Source organism: Malurus melanocephalus, unplaced genomic scaffold, assembly GCF_030028575.1.
Source record: "Malurus melanocephalus ecotype Western Australia unplaced genomic scaffold, MMel_1.1 scaffold_89, whole genome shotgun sequence".
Taxonomy (NCBI): domain Eukaryota; kingdom Metazoa; phylum Chordata; class Aves; order Passeriformes; family Maluridae; genus Malurus; species Malurus melanocephalus.
In genome coordinates, this window is record NW_026623321.1 from 401,702 (window position 1) to 423,745 (window position 22,044).

General features: G+C 46.4%; 1 protein-coding gene across 4 annotated transcripts in view; it reads right to left on the reverse strand.

The window, feature by feature from the left end:
• Window positions 1-22,044, reverse strand: part of GDPD5 (glycerophosphodiester phosphodiesterase domain containing 5) — a 100,262-nt gene that overhangs the window by 19,862 nt on the left and 58,356 nt on the right. For all 4 annotated transcript variants that reach the window (XM_057368133.1, XM_057368135.1, XM_057368136.1 and 1 more), the window contains exons 3-7: window positions 7,818-7,921; window positions 4,006-4,099; window positions 3,384-3,443; window positions 1,258-1,356; window positions 80-173 (exon numbers count right to left, since the gene is read on the reverse strand). In XM_057368133.1, the coding sequence (XP_057224116.1) occupies window positions 80-173; window positions 1,258-1,356; window positions 3,384-3,443; window positions 4,006-4,099; window positions 7,818-7,921 (451 nt within the window). The remainder of the gene's footprint in view (window positions 1-79; window positions 174-1,257; window positions 1,357-3,383; window positions 3,444-4,005; window positions 4,100-7,817; window positions 7,922-22,044) is intronic.

A 22,044-nucleotide genomic window follows, 5' to 3' on the forward strand; every position in this document is an offset into this window, starting at 1 on the left:
AAGAAGAGAAGCAAAGCGGGAAAAAAGAAACAAGAGGACCAGTCACTCCCCACCCTGCAGGGACACAGGAGGTACTCACTGGCTTTCTCTGTCCGTGCAAACTGCCCTGCCACCAACCACGACAGTGCTGTCACTGCTGCCAGGGCTCCTATATGCAAGAAAGGGGCTGTGGCCTGCAGGGCACAACAACAGGAGAGGAAAATGTGATTAAAAACACTGCAACACCTTGAAAATTCATTGATCTCACAGGTTCCACTTCCAGCTGGGTTCTGCCCTGCTGCTACATCAGCCTCCTGCAGCTGTTTTGGCCATTGCTTCTTCCAAATCCTCGTGCTGCTGGAGCCAGGCTGGGAGAGCTGGGGGTGCTCACCTGGAGAGGGCTCCAGGGACAACTTATTGTGGCCTTTTAGGACTCAAAGTCAGTCTTTAAGAAAATTGTGGACARGTTTTATTAGGGCCAGCTGCAGCATGACATGGGGGAATGGTTTAAACTGAAATAGTGTAGTTTCAGATTAAATAAAAGAAAATATGATGAGAGTGGTAAAGCACTGGCACAAGGTGCCCAGAGAAGCTGTGGCTSCCTCTGGATCCCTGGCAGTGTCCAAGGCCAGGCTGGACATTGGGGCTGGGAGCTGCCTGGGACAGTGGAARGTGTCCCTGCCCACAGCAGGGGGTGGGAATTAGATGATCCCTAAGGTGCCTTCCAACCCAAACTCTTCTGGAACTCTCTGAACACACTGGACTGTTTATCACCAGGGTGCATCAYCATGACACAAAGTTGGAGATGCATTATCTGAGTCATGCTTCTGCTCTCTGATTCCCTGCCTAAATCTTGAAAAAACCCCAATAAAATAAAACACTTCTGAGAAACGTTAGTCACTTGTGCGAATGCCATTTCCACCCCCTGTATTTGCATAGATTTGCATACTCCCAAATACATGTCAGTGATCACCTCTTAAGAAAAATGGGCAAAATATTTTTGGACTCTCTTTTGAAGAAGATGGGAAAAGGGAACAGAGAGCAGTTCTATGAAGAAATTAACAGATTTGTCAGTATTTTCCTCTGATATTTCTACAGCCCTGCAGGATACCACAAGTCTTTCTTAAAATAATTTTCTCATTGCCAAGATTTCAATTTGGCGAGTGACAAACATCAAGACAGAGCTTCATCCTACAGAAATGCATAAATCCCATGGAATTCAGCTGCAATGGCCCTTTYCCCCTCCTTCCCAGGGAAGCATCCCTGCAGACAACTTACCTGCAATGAAATAAATACCATGTCCCACTCATCATCCCAAAGCTGAGCTATCGATGACATGGTCACCACAGTAGTTATCAAGGTTGTCACCAGGCCAATCTGTGACAAATCAGAGGATATTTACAGGCTGGAGGCTGGGATTATCATAAAAATTTTACAGATGGGGAAATGGAGAGAGAAAACCTTTGCATGGAATGAAAAGCCTAAAACAAGGAGCATGAGGACCACAGAGAAAGAGTCTGGGCTCATGTGCTGTCCTTTGTAACCTGTTAGATACTGGGGCTTGAGAAGGGACTCTGGATAGGACAGTGGTGGCACTGAGGTTACAGACCAAGATCCAGCCCATCAGGACATCCCCCAGCCTCTCTGTCACGTGGAAGCAGAGTTCTGAGCAAAGCAGTCAAAATGAAAATGTGACCTCCATAGTGAAGGTAAAAAGTTCAAATTATCCAAAAGTGTCACAGAAATAACTCCAGCTGCAAAGACTGAAAATCTGGGCTGTCTGTCTAAAAATAATTCCCCACTCTCTGCCTCTGTCTGGTATCCACTCACTCTCTGCTGATCTGCCAGAGCCAAAGGATGCTGCTGCAGATCCAAAATCTGTGTGGGAGACTTGGCAGAAGTCAAGTCAGCTCCCTGAACTGAACTCATCATCTCGGTTACACATGGCATCTCTAAGCCAACTTCAGGTTTACTTAATAGACCAGCAAATAAAATCCCACATTCCCAACGTTTTCAGAATCACTTTGGTACATATAAATAGGATTCTTTCTTCTACAGCCCTAATTCCCCTTGATGTGGCCATCTCATGTGCCACAGAGGTGTCAGGACACAAACACTCCACCCTTTCCTCCTCCCATCGGCTCCAATTTATTGCTTCTTCCCTTCCCCTCACAGCCATCTTCAACTCGGCTAACAACACTCACCTCTTTGCACAGAATAACAGGAGAAAATTGGAAGAGCTGTGTGGTTTGCACATACCAGCCTTTCCCACATACTTTCATCTATATTTGAAGTTAATTCTGTATAGTTCAGAGAAAATTATTAACTTATTCCAGTCTTGTATCTCAACCTTCTGAGGGTGGTGTGGGGAAGGGAACAGACAGAGCAACACATCTGAGCTGTGATGGAAAGTTGGGCTCCTTGGAAGAAGCAAAGGAAGGGTGGRGGTCCTTAGGGTAGGACTGATCTCCACCAACACATCCTTCTTCTGGATTTACCCATATAAGCCCACCAGCATGTCTGAAAAATACCATTTTCCCTGATGAACAAACATATGTCAGACTCAAAAATTGATGATTTATTTTGGAGCAACAGTCTGGCAGTCCCTGCCCCCTCTCTGATTGCATCCTCTTCCCCCGAGGAAGSACAATTTCTATAATCTCTAAGTAAAGAGAAAAAAAGCAAAAGAAAGAGGGAGGGAAGGAGTGTGGGGAGGTCTCTGCTCTGTGTCCTGGGAGGTTTTCAGGCTCTGATCCTACAAGACTTCATCACGTGCAGAATCGCAGAAGGAGCTGTGTATTGGCAGACTCAGGACTGGTCCCTTCATTTCCAATTAGCAGATTGCCAGCTACAATGGGATCCTGCCAACTCATTTTCTCTCCCTACACACCCTTCTTCTCCCCTTCTGTGCTCCAAACATCTTCTCTTGTGTTTCACAGCCGTGCTTTTCAAACTGTTCCACACTCAAATCTCCTTGGGCCTAGCAAAGCTCACCCTGCATCTTGCACACCCCCAGTTTTATTTAACACCTACATCTTCTCCCAAGGTTTTTCCAGCTGATTTCTCCCAGCATAGCTTCACATCTGCTCAGCCCCTCTCCAGCTGGGTTCAGCTCAGAAAGGAGCCCCAGAGAGGTTCATGGAGCAACTGAGCTGGGACTGAATCAGGCTGCTTTAACCATTGGTGTTTCTCCATCTCCACAGGTGGTTCTCCTATCAGCAAGGACCAAAAGCCACCAAAATCTTGTCCCCAGGCTTTGACAGCCCCTCCTGAGCAGTTTGCYCATGAGACCACAGACATTTTATGCTCTTCCCAGAGACACAGTGACAGCGAGTGCCACTCCCTGCCTGCTTCTCAGGCTCCCACATTCCCGAGATCCTGCTCCCTTTRAAGCTGAGATTTACCTTGTGCAGCCAGTGCAGGTTCATCTGCTGTCCCACAGCTATGTGACACAGTGCCAGGATCTGGGAGGGAGAAACCAAGAGTCAAGCAGAGGCATGTCACCACCCTGGAGTGTTTGAGCTCACAGGGACATGTCACCATCAAGGGCACAACCACACGGGCCAGGGCAGCCAGCAGGAATGAAGGGAGGATGGGTCAGCAGATCCTCTCCATAGCCAAGGATCTGGAGGAAAAGACTTTGCTCTTCAAGGTGCAGGGAGTTCAGAGTCTGGCTCACGGGTGCACAGCCCCTGGGGCTGCAGGAAGCGGTGCCCGTGCGTGGCCACCAGAATGGACACCACCTTGAAAGTCCCAACACCCTGGGATGAAGGGGAACAACTTCCACTTGTGTCTGGAAGTGGAAACTGGACCATACTCTGGGAAACAAGCACTGTATTCCTCCTCTGAGAGTATCTGTCTTCTGCTTTTGATCAGCTGAGGTCAAAGACCATCAATTTTTCACTTTTAATTTTATGCAGTTTAAGGCTAAGAGAATGAGAGAGAAATCATTTCAGAGGGAAAATTGCTCAGCATTTTAAAAGCAAACACACAAACCTCTAAGAAATGGGATTTCATTCTACTCACCAACAACACTGTAATATAGGTAAAGCCAGCAGCAGTTGTTACAAGGATTGGAATGGACCAGTCACTCCAATATCCCATTCGGTTATATAAAAACCTGGAGSAGAAGTGGGAAGGACAGATTAAGAAGGCATTCAACACCAAAATAACTTCACTAGGATTAGACAAGACTTTAGAAAATGGATCATTCAAGAGAAGAGACAGGAATCAAAAATCACAAGTGACTCCAAAACAAAACACAGTATTTGTGATTTGGTACCTCATGGAAATTAACTCTGCACAAAGGAACTGGACAATTGTGTCAAACACAGCAACAACTCCAGGGTGGAAAATAAAAATTATTCAGGACAAGCTTGAGTTTTCTGAAAAATACTCCCAACAAACAAGAGAAAAGTATCTCCATGTGTGGTGGTATTTGCCCACCCAACACATCCAATCTATTCCATGAAATTCTTCTCTGTGAGGGTGGTGAAGCACATTACATCAAAACCACAAGAAAGGCTCAGCCTTCTCTGAGCAGAAACAAGAAGGGCACYCAGGACCCACCACACCAGGAGAGAGGCAGAGAAACCCCAGAACCCTTCTTGCTTCTTCTGAGAGTTCAAACCTGACTGGATTAAAGCTTTCCCACTGGATTTTTAGAAAAAAAAAAGCAACCCAACATCCCTAAATTGGCTTGGATTAGGGCTGACATCTCCATGCAAACGCTTTGGCACAAAAAAGACAAGATGGCTGTGGGGTGGAATCAGCTCATTTAATGAACTGACTGGGTTCTTTTGTTGCCTTTTTTAACAACAGACAGAAATGCTGCAYTACATAAATGCAGGCCAAAGACTCAAGCTCCTCCCCAGCACTCAAATCCAGCATCTTCATCAGCCAGAACCTCTGGTCTGTTTTGACAAACTCTGGTGTGATTTCTGGGGCTGTCCTGTGCAGAGTCAGGAGCTGGACTCGATAACAAAATTCAGGATATTCTCTGATTCTAATTCTGTCCAGGAATAAAGCTCCCTCATGGGATCTGGAAAGCAAATCCTTGGGCTCGGCAGGCATGGCCCATGTCCAGGTTCTGCTCAGGAGCCAAAGAGCACAACCCAAGGATCTGCAGGGATGGACACATGCTGTTAGGAAAAAAGAGGGAAGAGAGAAAAGAGGTCTCCTCTGAAGTCTTTGCTGGTGCCACCACCCAGCGCTTCCTTAGCTCTCAGTTCATTTAAGTTTTTTGCTCTGATGTCCCTTCAATGTCCCTCTGACAGCAGCAGGTCTTCCCTTGATGTGCAAATGACTGTTTTAAAATTCTGGGTCCATGGTAGTTATGAAGCAGGTAAGCTTTCTCCAGAACTAAGAAGGAATGCATTTGCTACACAAACTTGCATTTATGGTCCTGTGCATGGCGAACACAGCCAGGTTCACCAATTAATCCCCCACAGCCTGCCTGGGCCAGTACTGGTGCACCACAAACCTTAGACAGTGCAGACCTGAACTATAACACAATTAAGTGTAGACACCAAAAAGGAAAATGCCAGAAGCGGTAAACTTAAAAAAAAAATTACTTAGGAGGCCCAAAGCACTTTCACTAACAAGGATCTCACTGATATTMTGCTTAAAGGAAAGAAAAGGCTAAAGGCCTGAAGCAATATAGGCTGGGCTACAATTTTGCCTTGTCCTTCTAAAGCCCATTTCAAGCCCAGAATAGTCCCTTTAGTCCTTACAAGTTGAAATGACCTAACTGCTGCCCAAGCTGCCTGACAGCTATAAAGATGAAAAACCTCCTCAAGCGTGGCAGAGGGAAAAGGCCCTCAGAGGTTTGGGTTGAAAAATCTCCTGGAGGGTGGTGCAGYGCTGGAACAAATCCCAGAGAGAGAGGAAGTCTTCATCCAGTCTTCAACCTGCCCTGCTCCTTGAGGGGTTGYGTTGACAGACACCTCCAGTCTTTCTGCACCTGCTGGGACAGACTGAAGGAGCTCAGTGTAGTTACCTGCATGTGACATGAGACAGGAGAGCTCCCAAGGATGAGCTTTGGAGGGCAGGAACAGGCTCAGCAGCTCCTCACACCAATATCACAGCAATTCCCTTCTCCCAGATCCTCTGGGAGGCCCTGGCAACAGCTCAGTGTGTCCTGCCCTGTGTTGAGATGCTGTTTGGGGGCTGTTTGCCCCAAAGAACCTTCCTCTCCTCRGGGGGAGCTGCCAGCTTGCCAATGAAACAGTGGAGCGGAGAGGAAGGCAGCGGGAGCAAGCAGCCAAGAAATCCTGTCCAAAAACACAACCCAGGAGCGACAACCACAGAGGSACAGCAAAGGTGGTGTTTCTAAACAGCACCAGGACCTCACTGYGCTTCATTAGCAGCAGGTTCACAGCCCTGCTGGGAATCCAATGATGCTTTCAACTCCTTCACATCCTGTCTGGCCCCAAACRGTTCTGTTTTCACAGAGCCCACACAGCTGTGCTAGAAGAGAGGAGGACCAGGCTCAGCCTGCATGGACCCCATTTGGAACTGGCAGGGCTGTAATTAAAACCTCCCTCCATTTTCTCTTCCTCCTTCCCAGCCTTTCCACAGCTGTTTTCCAGAAACCCTGCTCGACCTCTGGTGCCGCTGTGYGGAGCAGGGATCACACTGGGGCTACAGCACACACAGAGCACCAACCCATTTTCAGTGCTGAATGGCAATTCCTGAAATAAATGCTGTTTTCCTTCCAGAGAGCCTCTTCCATGACTGTGGTGCACAAGAGGGAATCCTTCTTCAGTGGATTCCASCATCCTGGGTTGCATGGCAGGGACAGGAGTTTGGTCTGCAGGTGCCATCTGGATGTGTTAAATCCCAAATGCCTCTGGCACCCAGAGCAGAACTGCACATCTCCTCCCATTCCTGCAGGAATATTGGGGGACTCAAAACTTGGCAGCCCTGCAGCTGTAGTGCCCATTCACAGCATTCCCAGGACTTTCCTTCATTTCTGCAGGGTTRTTTTTGGCTCTTTCACAACTTTGAGCTCAGACAGAGTTGGTTTTGCACTGAGGCAGACGAGAAACAATCACATCCTTTCTGAAGGTAGGAACTGAAGAACAGAGGGGTTCCAAAATAACACTTTTTTAAAGGTATTTTTATCACGCTGCTGTTACAATCCAGAGCCATGGTGATGGTTTTACTTTTCACAGTGTGGGTGTGAGCAAAGAGAAAAAAAAATTTCCTCCTGGGAGGAGCCAGCTCTGGTCACCACGCTGGTAAACACTCTCCCTCACACAACTCCAGCATCTAAAGCAGATGATTTATTTAAGGGATCAGCTCCCCAGTGTGTTTTAAAATGCACTTTACATCTCCTGTTTGACAAGAAGATGATGTCAAAGTGGTTTGGTTAGAAGACAGCCCAAGGTGATGTCAAAATGTTTTAAGATGCTGCCGATAATAAAAGGGAGAATGATTTCCAGCACTGAAGGCAGCTGGCAACACCCTAAATTCCAGCACATCCCACTGCAAAGCTCCTTTTCAGCTTCTTCCAACTTTGTAGTATTTTCCGCACCCATGTGCTTCAGGCTTAATTCATGCCATGGATATTTTGTGGAATAGCTGCAGCCAAATTACTCAGCCACTTCCAAAAACCAGCCAACCATAGACAGAGATAAACAAACAAAAAATCCAGCCACACAGTGGAGATGTGAGGCCACGTTACATCTACACATGGATCAGGCAGAGGCAGCTCTCCTTGAGCCTCTCTTCCCTTTATCATCATTAACAAGTCCATCCAAAGGATCCAAAAGAATCCAAAGCTGCATCAAGCAGGGGCCTGATGGCAACCAAATTTCCTCAGGGAAACTACTCACCAGTTGATTTCATTGTAGTCATTGTGAACCTCCCACCAAAAGTAAAACCAGACCAGGGTGAGGAAGAAGGATGAGGTGAGGATGAAGAACCAGAGGCGCTCCCACTGTGGATGAAAAGAGAATTCAGTGTTAATACAACTCCAGGTCAGAGCTCCATCCTATCCCACATCCCATCCAGAAGGTGTTGAGATGAAATGGAGTAAACAGACATTTCCAARGGCAAATTCCACACGGTGAGAATCACACCGTGATTAGGGTGCTGATTAGGGATGCTCCCCTTCCTTCCTCCTTCCCCCAAAGCACTCAGATCCTGCAGAGCCAAACCACCCACCCACAACATTTATTTCCAACATCACCATCACCACCATGTATTTTGTTTTGCAAATGGACACACCAACACCAACATTCAGCTTTCATGAACATTTCAAACACTCATACAAAAAATAAATCCCTCAAATAAACCTGTTCAGTGCTCTACTCTAATACCATGGGAAAAATCCTAAACCACAAGGACATCAATTTGTTGTCTTCAAACTGTCCCTCAGCAGCACCATTTCCATGTGTGCCTGGTTGGTTTTACTCCTTGGCCTTAAATAGTCCATGAGTGTTTTCATTTCAACAAGGAAAACACTGAAATAAATTCTTTACAGAAAATATTCAAATGAATCCTCTCTTCCCACAATGAGCAAGGAAGGATGAAAACTGGAAAAGACCATGAGCAACTCTACCACTCTAATTCCCTTCTAGGCCCTGAACACACACTGATCTTTTTGGGAAATGCTCCTTTCTTTGGTGAGCTGTCTCCTGGCTTTTTAATTATGCAAAGTAATGTAATCAATATAGTGACAATATAAACACTAAAAACTACTCATTTTTGCCTCCCTTTCCATTCTAAGTGCTGGAGTTATTTACTTAACTGCGTGTTGACTATTTTGCATCATGCATCACTCTGGATACTAATCCTGCGATACAGCTCCTCCCTGTATTCTCCATCATATAAAAAAAGAGCCAAAAGAAAAAGGAAGCAATAAAAAGGGTTGGAATTATTTCATTTTTTGCTGTGCCAAAAAGCGATGTTTTCTGTTAGAAATTCCAAAGTCTTGGCTGAATAACCCAAATTGAGACACCCAATTTTGCCCAGAGAAGCTGTCGCTGCCCCATTCGTGGAAGTGTTCCAAATGTTGGACAGGGCTTGGAGCAACCTGGGATAGTGAAATGTGTCCCTGCACATGGCAGGGGCTAGAACTGGAAGGGTTTTAAACTCCCTGCCCACCCAAACCGTTCCCTTCCTTCTGGATGCCTTCCAATCTCCAAGATTTCAAATCTCACTTTCCCTGTTATTTCTTGGTGCTTTTCCCCCTCTCCATTTGGATCTAACATCTCCTTGCACATGTAAGTTAAATATGGGTTWTATTCCCACACATATTTGGGGTTTTCCAAGGCAAGTGATGTTTTATGTGCCTTTTATGCTGAAGACCAACTTTGCTACAAAAATCCCACCCTCCAGCTCTTTAAAGGTCACTCTGGGCTGAGCTTTGCTGATATTCATGCACTGGGTGACACTGATTTGATAAACAAACCAAGGAAAACATTTCAAAACCTTTGAGCTTTTTTTCCCCACATATAAAAATATCATTTCCCCCCCTTATTGACATGCAAGCAGCAAAGCTTGTGGCAAGCTCTCCAAAAGCTATTTTTAATGTGTCCTTGAGGGTGCCCTTGCCATGCCTTGCTGGTTTTGTGAGAACCCAGTCAAATTCTTCTGTCCTAAAGCATCTTTCAGCGAGTTCAGGCCCAGTCCTGGATGGGCTTTCAAGAGAACACACAACATTTGATTTTTAAGGTCCTTCCCAAGCATTCTCCAATTCAGTGATCAGCAGACACAATCAGCAGAGCCCCAAAAAGAAATTAATGGAGACAGAGACATTTGACCAATTGTAGTTTGCCAGATTTTTTAATTTTTGTTAAAATCATGGAATGCTTAGTAATTAATTAATTAATCAGTGTTTCACAAACACTGGGGAACTTCTGCACATCCCGATCACCACACTATGCCAGGTGGGAGTGAAAACAACTCCAAATTAAGGGATTTGGGGRAAAAAGCCCCACAAATTAAAGGAAAAGGCCACAGAAAAGCCAATATTTGATTTATCTGTGAYGCTGGCTCACGGATTTTACCTGTTCTTGTGCTGGACGATTTAATCTTGTTTATAACAGTGCTGAAATTCATATCACAAGAGACAGATTTTCCAATTTAGGGATTAGTTTTGGTTAACTGAAATCCATGCCAGCCTCTTTTGCTGCAACTCCCCAACCCAGACAAAGCATTATTTGTGCAGTGGCACAGAAAAGCAGAGAAGCTCAGGAAGTTTATTTTATTTATTGTAAGATCTGTAGGAGATATTCTGAAGTTTAACTATACACACACTCCCACCAACCCCTCCTACAAGGACTTTCTCAATTTAGTAAAACTTCCGATATCAGAAGCGAGGAATTTCTCACCTATTTCATTCCAGATGATCCCACATATGCTAGGAAACACCTCCCAGCACGGTGCCATTTATAAACCAAAGCAATCCTTTGACCAGGAAACCCAGGCTTTCTAAAAAAAGTTTCCTTAGAGGAGGTTTCCTAGAAATTGATCATCTGCCAAAACCAAGCTGCAGAGGCAATGCAGGTTTAGAATCCCAGGTGAGCCCCCACCTGCAGAGCTGCCCCAGCCCTAAGGCCGACAGCAGAAGGAGCTGGAGCGGCTGGAAAGAGATCAGAGGAGAACCCGGAGCTGCTCCAAGGGATGGAGCCCTCTGGAGCCAGGCTGGGAGAGCTGGGGGTGCTCACCTGGAGAAGGGAAGGATCCAGGGAGAGCTCAGAGCCCCTGCCAGGGCCTGAAGGAGCTCCAGGAGAGCTGGAGAGGGACTGGGGACAAGGGATGGAGGGACAGGACACAGGGAATGGCTTCCCACTGCCAGAGGACAGGGATGGATGGGATATTGGGCAGGAATTGCTCCCTGGGAGGTTGGGGATGCCCTGGCAGAGGGTGCCCAGAGAAGCTGGGGCTGCCCCTGGATCCCTGGCAGTGCCCAAGGCCAGGCTGGACATTGGGGCACCCTGGGACAGTGGAAGGTGTCCCTGCCATGGCAGGARTGGCACTGGTGAGCTTTAAGGTCCCTTCCAACCCAAACAAATTACAAATCTATGGCTTTGTCTGCCACAACTATTCCCTGCTGAATTACGGCTATAGTCCCTGCTGAACACAACAAAATTCTGCAGAATTCCAGAGAAACCACACTCTTGTCCATTTGATATCTACTTGATGAACCCTTATCAAGCCTTTAAATCACCAAACTCCCATTATCCTACCATAAAGCAGATCAACACAGTATCAGGATTCAGAGTGTGATTTAGACTTAGAACAGAGAAGCAACATTTAAGATTTTAAAGATCAAGATTGCCCAGAGTAAGACTGCATTGATCTGAAGTGGCTATCACGGCATTTATATGAGCCCCTCTTCTTGACATWTAAATATTTTAATATAATTATTAATCATAGAATTAGAAAGGTTAGAAAAGAACTCTAAGATCATCAAATTCAACTATATAATAATTATTCTTCATATTATATATTAAGAGTAATAGAAATAATATTTATATAGCAATAGAACATATAAATAAATTCTATATAGTTATAATTAACAATGTTCTAAATTACTTAATGAAGCTGGCTCTATCAGAAGTATGCCCCAAATCCTGGGGCCTCTAGGCAAATCAGAGGGTACAACATGTAAGACCATATTAAATTCCTTATTTACTCCCACAAATATTCCCCAAGGTTGCTGAAATGCTGCAGCATAAGCTCAGCTGGCCCCTCACACCTCTTTGGATCCAGCTGGAGAAGCAGGGGCAGTACAATGCTCTTGGCTCAAGGTCTGCTCCACGAAAGCCAAGAAAACCCAAGGCCAGAGCCAGCTGATCCCTGAGAGCCCRTGGAGCAAACAGAGCAGAAGGATTTTGCTTCACCAAAGCTGCTGGAGTCACCCCAGTTGACACCAGACCTGCAATGCCATCCTGCCCCATCCCAGCTGCTGGAGTCCTGTCAGCTCATCCCAACCAGGACCAGCATCCCTGAGATCCACCTCTGTGTCCCTGCCTTGGGGTGAAACTGCAGAAACCCCCACTAAGCAAACCCACACCTCCAGCATCCTCCCCAGCACCCAGAAGCCACACAGAGTTTCAAAAGGAATGGAGAGAGAGAAGTTGCTTTGAACAGGAATGGGTCTGAGGAAATGCCAGTGCTGGATGGATTAGGGCTCCATTCCCACAYGGATGAGCTCACAGCAAACATTCCATGGACGTGGGTGAAACTGGCTTCCTTCCACGTGCATCCATAGCAGCTTTCCTGTGAAGGAACTCAAATGTCACTGCTGTGACGCTGCTGGAGCGTGCTCCAGTTCATCCCAGTACAGCTCAGCTAGGAACAGATGGCTTTTACGTTTCCTCCTGGATTCAGGGCCAGGTGTGAGGATTGCAACCTGCTCATATCAAACCACAGTGCCCAAAGCTCTCCCAGAGCAGCTGAAACCACAGCCAGAGTCCACCTAAAGATTCCACCTAAAGATTCCACCTGAAGTATAGGGAGGAGGTTGTGGGTGCTTGGAATTGAGGAGATCCACCACAGAGCAGATGGATCTTCCTCATTAAAAGGTATTTTCTGTAAAAGACTGAAAACCAGAGAACATTAACAGCTTGGAGCAGCCTGGTCTGGTGGAAGGTGTCTATGCCCATGGCAGGGGTGGAACAAGGTGATCCCTAAACCAATCTAAACCATCCCRTGGTTCTATGAACTTTACAAAGAGCCACCGCTTGGATTGGGCAGAGGAAACAACCTAATGGTGTGTAGAAGGTTAAGTCAGATAAGTGCAGGAATTGGGGCACCCTTTTTGTTTCTCGAAAGGCAAAAAAGGAAAAATGAAAAGAAGAGGTAAAAAAAAAAAAAAGGAAAAAAGGGAAAAAATGGAAAAAAGAAGAAAAAATGAAAAAATGGGGGGAAAGGGGGAGAGGAAGCTGATCCTCTTGTGTCTGGAGCTGCCATTCATCCACCACGAAGAAGGCTTTTATTCAAGTCAAAGCGCCTCTGGGAATTCATGGCTTTCAGTCCCCATGGAGGACCCTACCCATCCTCTGTCTCCYGAGCACAGTGAACCTCCTGTATACATTCATTAAAAGTAATTAAATAATGAAATAAAAATCAAACTAGAACAGGAAGAAGCTTTTTAACAATGTCTTCCCCCTGCTCTCCCCCCTCCTTTTTTTTAAATCAGAAAAATTCCAGTTTTGAAAAACAGAAGCCTTTTATAGGAAATATAATATTTTAAAAGCAATTTCTTGCTGAAGGGCATCTTGGCTCGAGGATGGAATTTCTGCTGAGAGGAAACTGGAAGGAGACTGAGCCCTCCCAAAAATCTGGCAGCACATTGGACAGGACATGCACAAGCAGATGGAGAACAGCACATGGATCTGACCGCAGAGACAAAAAAATCCAGTGAAGGAATCTTTCTCCATTTCCACACTGTTAAATCTCCATCCTGAAAGACTTGTGTGCAAAGATTTTTGTGCAACATTCAGAGATACCAATGTAACAGGCCCTCAAACTTGGAAATGCAACAAAACCTTAAAGGTGTTTTATCTCCCTCCAGACCACACCATCCTTGTGTCCCTAAATATYTCCCAACCCAGGCACCTGCCTTTAGTAAATAAATGGGCTTTTTTTGAGGGGTCAAGGCCATGCAGTCCTAAAATAATTGGTCTCTACCTCAGGAGCAAATCCAAGAGCTGGACTCAGGCTGGAGCACCACCATCACTCAAGAGTGTTCTCAGATCACTTTAATTCACTCCTGGATACAACAAAGAGTTTATTAAGGAGTCTGCACTCTGCTATTTTGTGACATTTTCAAGAATCAATTTCCTGCAGGCATTTATCAGTATTAGCTTGCAGAGGGAAGGAGGACAGCCAATGTTTATCCAGCGAACACAAAGGAAAAACTGACAATGAGATTTTTCATTTCGGGATTACCCCATCACACCTCGTCCAAACAAACAAGATTATCTTCAAGCAAGTTATTAAATCATCTCTCTGAGGATGAAAGATGACCCCATCTCCCAATAGAAGGAGAAACTGAGGATCACCAAGAACAAGGGGTGAGCTAGAATGCTTTATCACCGGGAGCAACTCTACAGAGAAGTTACAAACTTGGTTGTTAACTCTCCATATGCGAATGGACAGTCCTTAAAGCAGTGACGTGTTCTGAATTCCCACCCTCCTCTGGGTTCTGCTCCAGGGTTTCACCACCACCCTCACAGTGAAACTCTCCTCCTGTCTGACTGGAATTGCCCTCGATGCAGGTTGTGCCCGTTGCCTCTTGCCAAGGGCCATCTTGACTCAAGTCCTCAGGGCCAGCTTGGAGGGGGCTTGGAGCACCCTGGRCTAGTGGAAGGTGTCCCTGCCATGGYAGGAGGTTGCAATGGAYGATCTKTAAGGTCYATCCAACCCAAACAAATCTRTGACTGTCACCTTCTCTATCATCACTCCTTGAGCTGCTGAGGGCAGCAAAATCCCCTCTTCCCATCTCCAACTGCAGARCCCCAGCTCTCAGCCCCTCCTCCTCAGTCCCTGGCTCCTGTTCCAAACAGCTTGGTGGCCCAAGTGGGCTCCCTTCTGTCTGTTACGTGCCTGCCATAGTCACAGGGAGCCCTCAAAGCTCAGATATGCTCTCCCAAGTGTCCCTAGAGAAGAAAACCCACACCTTGCTGCACTGTCACGGTCAGAGCCCAGGATGCAATCAGCCTTCACTGCCAAAAGCACATCCAGCTCGTGTTGCAGAGGGACAGAACTAATGGAAAGCACCTTGCACTCCAAGCATCTGAAGCATTTAAGTGAGCAGATCAATATGCTCGTGTAGCAAATGTTGGCTTAGCAGACCTTATGTACATCCAGAGCAGAAACAAGACRCCTGGGCTGAAATTCCCTCCCCTTGACAGGCTGCAGAGGGATCAGGTTTTTCATCTCTCTCTTGGATTGAGAGAGATGGAAGGAGAGAGCAGGAGGAGCCTGCAGGACTCCACAGTGCATCAGGCAGCTCCCACAGGACTTTGTGACCTGCYCAAAGGCTTTGTTTTCTCTCCATACAACAACTGCGACCACCTAGTGCAAAGCTCTGCCTGAACACCTCCTCCACTCTGGCTTCTTACTCCTCATCCTCAACTCTCTGCCTTCCCCCTGTCTTTGCTTAGTACTTCAAATTTCATAAGGAATGGGACTGTCCCCATTTGCTGCAGTCCTCTCCAGGCAGATGGACTGACTGGAAGGAAGAATTTATCAGCACAACTGATTTGAGCCAGTCTGGTCACTCCATGAACACTGCCAAGGTTTTGGCTGATTCACTACTCCTCGGTAACACACTGTGATCTTGTGCAAGAGGCACCTGCCAATCATCATAGAAATGGGAAGGAAAAKGAAGAAATTGGATCTGACAGACAATGGGGCTGAAGTGAGGAGCAAAGAAAAGAAAACCCTGTGGCTCTGGCTGCTGAGGCTTCAACACTTAACCASATGCTTCCTAAAGCCCCTGCACATCTTAGGCACATCTTGTTTGATTATTGCAAGGACTGGGCTAATGGCTCTCTGCACACCTTGTTAGAGAGGGCTATGAATGATCTCTCTGAGCTGTGACACGCTCCATTTACAATTCCATTTAGCAGGTCACAGAAAGTGGCCGAGAACATATTCTTGAAATACATGTTCCTGCTGGGGCCGCTGGAGCTGAACTGCAGCTCAACAGATGCAACTAAAAGAGAGCCAAATCTCTAAAAATATCATTGTCACACTTTGTAAAACACCTTGAGCTCCCAGCCTCCAAAAACACAACCACAATGGGTAGGGCTGATTCCCTCCAGAGCTTGCAGAGCTGGGAGCAATCGGGCAGTTTTCCTTGCCTGAACAGCGAGGAGAGGGATAAAGGGATCCAAAGTGAGGGATAACCCACAGCTGCCTGCCCCTCYCTCCCCACACACTCTGCCAGAGGCGCAGTTCCTCTCGAGGTGTCCATCACCCAACAGAGGCAGCATTTCAGTGCATCCCCAGCAATCATCATAAACAACACTGGAGATCCTGGATGGCACCAAGATGGGAATTCCTGTGCTGTTCCAGACACCGAGCACAGCTGGAGCCACGGCTATTACYGGCCCCAGGGGACTTTCTGCAGCAGTAATAAWGCCCTGGACCAGCTCTGCCTCCTGYAATTACCTCCTCCCTCATTCATTCAACACAGAGGTAAACAAAAATCCCTGAGGGAGCTTCCGATTCATGAGGAAACAGGACAGAGTGGTGGGGGATCCCGAATCCACTTCTCCCAGCATGATTTACTCCACTTCCACAGCTCCTGGTAATGTGTTTTTAACCCACTGGATTTTGTCCAGCCAACACAACCAGTGCTTCTGGACAAGCTAATGGAATGATCCAAGTATTCCAGGCCTATTCCTGATGTTAACAATGTATTATAACCTCCATTTTACCAACACTTTGCCTATTCAGAGACCAAGGGCAGACAGCTATTTTTTCCAAATTAAATAGGTCCAGATTTTTCAGTCTCTACTGATGGCGCTCATCTAGGGAAGGCAAAAAATAAAAACCCAAGAGCCCATGGTTCGTGCAGAGACAACTGGATGAGGTGCAAGCCTTGCCTGAAGTGGGGCATCTTGCTGGGCACAGCATCCCTGCTGAGCTCTCATCAGCATCAAGCAGCAGGAGGATTTCATCCTCAGGGCCTCCTGAGGGTGTTATTCCTGCTAACCCATCCCAGCCTCCTGACAGTCCTTTGCAAAGGCACATGATGTTGTCGACTCGCACTCAGCTGATGGCTCGCTTTAATTAAAGCATCAGCATCCTGGTGAAACAGGGTTTAAGATTAAAAACAGCTTTAATAAAAGCAGGCTCAATAAAAAAAAAAAGGACTATATAAGTTAACTAAGAATAGAACCAATGAAGGCTGTTAAATGTAATGGCTTCAGTATTACATTTTACTCAAGAAATCTCACAAGAAAATTATTATCATCAGGAGGAACATTTTGAGCATATCCTGGGGGGTTTGGAAGGTGTTTCCTTAATGGTCAGCTCCTGGCTCCAGCTGGAAATAGGACATTTGGGCCCCATACCAGGCCTGGAAAAGATTGCARACATGAAAAACCTCAGTCACCCCCAGCAAAGCTGTGACCCAACCACCCTGCACCTCCAKGCATCGCTCAGGGCCAGGGGAAACAGCTCCACATTTGCCTTTGCTGATCCTATTTCTGTCCTGGCCCCAAACTGCTTTTGCCATTTGTGCAGCTCAGGCTCGGATGTGCCTCCAGCTCTCTCCTGATGGGTGTTTGTGAGTTCAGTAAGCACAGTGGGAAGAACATATGGGAAGAACAGTGGATAAGAGAAATGCTGAATATTTATCCCTATTTAAAGAGAATTACTGTATTTCAGAAGCATTTACAGGAGTTCTGTTACAAAATGCTCTCTAAAATATCCCAAATAATCTGACAGAGATGTCAAATASATCCAAGGGCAAATGACTGGACCAGGAAAAAGAAACAGACAAGTAAGCTCATTTCTTGGACAATTTTTCCCTTGTATCTTACCCTTGGCAGCAAATGTCTGCAAGACAAGTTCTAAAAATACTATTTTGTCATGATGCTTGGCACAAAGTAAACAAAAACAAATCAAGGATTTCTGTGCTGGTTGAAAGGGCAAGAGCATCACCAGCCAGTGCTGGAAGACAAAATCCTGACAGGAAAAGAGGCAATGGATGCCATTCTTGGTATAAATACCCACTTTCCCTGGATTACAGCCCAGATTAGACACAGTTTGGGTCTGGGAAAGCCTTGCTTTGTGTGACCAGCCTGTGGTCACTCCACACCAGGGGACATCTGTCCTCCCCAAAGCCCCCCTTGTGTCACAGTGGTCACTTTGGTGTGGCTGCAGAGTGCCCAACCAGCACATGCAGAAGGACAAAGCTAAACCAGGAGCATCAACACCAAAAGGCAAACCTGAACATTTCCCCATGTGGAAACCCACACGGGTTCTTTCTTCTCTCTCCACTGGTRGCACAAGTGACAGGCAATGACATCTTTAAAAAGCATTTGCAAGGGTTGATCATCCAGCTATTCTGCCTGAAGGGTCAGCTGGTCTCCAGCTGAGGACAGCAGCAAGGAAAATGTTGCAGCAGTGGGTGTCTAAATGCTTGTGTTATTCAGAAACCACTGGGAGGCACAAAAATGAGGACTAAAATAAGCAGAATTTACAGGCTAATGAAAGCTGCAGCAAAGAAATGAAAGGTCTGACTTACACAAGGTCCCCTTCCCACTTCCCAGCAGCTCTGACACATCACACTCACATCACTGTTGTTGCAAGTGGGCATTTTCTGTGGTGTTTATAAATTCTGGCATGGCAAAGTTGAATTATGTAACAACAACTCTGCCGTGCGTGTCTAGACAGGASCCAGGGGCTCCCCTGCAGCTATTTCCTCTCAGCACCCATCACCATGGCTAAAAGGCAAGCAGCCAACCTGCAGACAACAGAAACAAGTTGTTACCATCCTGTTCTAAGGAGSAGGGAGAGCCTCAGTGCTGTAAAGCCTGCAATGCCTGAAATGTGCTGGAAAAGGCCCTGCAACTGCTGCATCCACTGCTGCTTTCCAGGGGCAGGGCATCACTTGAACGCTCCAAGCCCAAAGGAGTGGCCCTACCCAATCACATCTGCTCCATTTCTCTTCATTTGAACTTGAAACATCTGCAGCAAAGGCACAAAGACATGCTGTGAGSAAGAGACATGGCCAGGGAGATGAGGAGTTCCCAGGGCAGGGACATTCCAGAGTCACCTTTGCAGAATCTAAGCAAATTTAACATTGCATAGAACCACAGAATCAGAGAATGGTTTGGGTTGAACAGTCCATKGGCAGGGACACCTTCCAYTGTCCCAGRSTGCTCCAAGCCCCATCCAGCCTGGACACTGCCAGGGATCCAGGGGCAGCCACAGCTTCTCTGGGCACCCYKKKSCMRGRSYKYCCMMCYYYSRRGGAAYAATTCCTTCCCAGTATCCCATCTAAATGTACTCCCTCTCAGTTTTAAGCTATTCCCTCTCTRGGCTTTCTCCAGCAGCTCCAGCTCCTTCTGCTGTTGGCCCCAGYGCTGGGGCAGCTCTGCAGGTGGGGTCTGACCTGCGAGGGGCAGAATCCTCCCTCTTCTCCTGCTGCCCGCTCTGTGGGATGAGCCCAGGAATCTCTGCTGGGATGCCCAGCGTGTGCTCTTGGAAGCACAGCAGCACCYTGGGTGGCTGCTCTTAGAGAGAAAACTCAGTTCATTTCTTCGCCACAAAATCACTCGCAATTCCAGAAAAGGCATTTGAATCTGGCTCATATTCTCAACTCTGTGGAAATGGGAATAATTATCCCTCTCATCAAGAGCTGCACATTGATTGAAGCGCCTCCCATGGATGGYGGTACAGAAATAGCAAATCTGCCAAACTGCAGTTCCTGCACCTTCCTGCACTCCAGAGCTGTCCCAACACCACCACAGCCATCCTGGTTCTCCTTTCAGAAAACAACCTGAAAAGGAATTTTTCAGCAAGTTCAAAAAAACCTCATACYGAGAACAACCCAAAGCTCAAGATTTATCCTTCTCCATCTCTCACTGATTGCAAAACATTCCAGGAAAAAAGTGCTAATCCTGCAGCTCTCCCATGTGACTCTGGACATTTTGGATAGCAAACTCCTTTCAAATCATCTTTTTGCATGGAATTCAGCAAGTTGGAGATAAAGCCGCTGTTGTGGCCAGAAGATGGATGGACCAGGCAGATACCAGYTCGAGGAAGGATGCAAGAAAAGAATTCCCAAAGCACCACTGGTTTGCAGTGTAATTTSACAGACTGTGGAAAACATGGTTTTTGGCTTCCCATCCAGGATAGATGCTAATAAAAAATATTTCCAAGCACAGGAACAGATCGTGCCCAGAGTGCCAACAGTGCCATCCCAAAATAAACTTTTATCCCACCCACACAACCTCTCTCCTCCTTATGGAWGAGAATGTGGCCCAAAATGAGGCACAACCTGTGCCACACCAAGGTTTRACACCCACATTCAATGATCCTTCACCACCTTTCTCATGGAGCAAAGCAGCTCTTCAATCAACTTGGAGGTGAGCCTTGGCAGACATCAAAATTCCCTACGGGCTGCTGACCACACTCAGAACCAATTTTTGCTCTTCCTACTCTATACTGTTCACGACAAACATTATGGACCTGAAGGAATGTAAGATAAGTGCATAGCGAATTTAAATAAAAATTGAATTTTATAGTAATTTTAATTTTTACCTCCCCTGCAAAGAAAGCTTTCCAGCCCATTTCTCTCCTCCCTCCCACAAAGGTAAAACTGCTTGTGCAGCAAAACCCATGGCAGGAAAGTCACCTGCAGAGTCACTGCAAAGTCATCTGTCACCTCTGTGAGCTTTGTCATCACAATGCCGAAGCAGAAGTTTGTAGCATTGAGAAAGGGAATTTTGGGGAGGAATGGCCTTGAACATTGTTCTGCCTTTGGCTGGGCATTTTCAGTGCATCTCAGAGCATCCAAGATGCTTCAGTGAGAAGAAGCTGGTGAGGAAAACACCACATTTTTCAATCAATAGCTAAAGTAGTTGTGGTTTTTAATTATGACTAATTTTATCAAGGCACATTTGGTACAAGACACCTGTTTACAGGCTGCTTATTTTTCAAAATGAAAATATAGCCAGCATTGCCTACACAAAGCACAGGAAAAGTAAAAACTGATTTACAAACCCACTGCCAAAGCACAAAGGTGCCAACTATGCCTGCAGGACACCCACCCCAAAATACCAAATCCTTTGTCACAGGAAATATCAGAATTATCCACAGCACCACAGCTCCCATTTCAGTGGGACCGATGGAATTTCTAAATACAGCACATGCTAAGCCATATTTCTGATTTTTTATAGACTCYTCAGCAGTCTGGTTATTACTGCTCCAGATCTGAGAGTATCAGTATTTCAGAGATCCATGAGGACTCTCTGTTCCTTCCTCTCCAAAGGCAGCCCAGGAAGCTCAGAGTAGGAGGTGCATCTGCTGTTTCAGCCCACAAGCTCCAGAGGAACCTCACCTTGGATTTACTCCAGCACCAAACAGGCTGCAGCTTTCAGAAGARCCAGGAAAAAAGGAAAAGCAACAGCTCTAAAGCCAAACGAGAGCAGACTCCCTGAAGGATGAGATCTTTTACATTTTCTTGTTGCATTTAATACCCAAACAGGGATGATCCTTCCATCACCTGTCTCATTACTGGGGGCATTTCCCAGAGCATCTCCTGGCTGTGGCCAGCAGCTCTGGGAGCAACACAAAGGATGGAGTGGACAAAAACAGGGATGCCTGACATTAGAAACACCTCYTTTTCCACCACAGGAATCTCTGATGAGCAAATCTTTCCTACCAAYTGTTATTCCATCAAGGAAACAACGTCAGAACTGATTTTCTCCAGCCTAGACCCACCCCTCCAAAAAGTCCTGCCTAAAGCAGTGACTGCACTATGCCAGAGTGAAAAAAAAAAWWATAAAAGTAGTGTCAATAAATCTCCTGGCAGCAGCCTGGAAGCAGGCTGTGACCACAGCCCAGCCTGATTTACAGCTGAGCTCACAGAAGGCAGGAGACAGGAAAAAAGTGGAATATGACCCCCCCAACCTCCAATTAGGAAGCCACAAGGAGAACTGCACATGGATGGTGGTATTCCCCGCAGAAGTGTTGCCAGAGGCAGGCACGAAACATCCAGTCTGGCCAAGTCTCCAACAGAACAGACCTGGACCATTTAAAGAAGCAGACTGAGCTTGAGGCCCCTTACACGATGCATAAAAAAATCACATTTTGGAGCATGTTCAGGGAAGGGAACAGAGCTGGGGAAGGGGCTGGAGCCCCAGGWGCAGYTGARGGAGCTGGGAAAGGGGCTCAGCCTGGAGCAAAGGGACCTTTAGGCTCTGTGGGGGGTTTGTTTAGAGAATCTTATCCAGAAATTTGGGCTCTGCTCACCRAAGAGCCTGATGCTTTCTCCTTACACACCACCTGCATGAGAGGTCTCCAGCAGAAAATCTGGACTTCAGAGGAGCTGGTAGATTTATTTCTGTGGCCAAGYCTTTT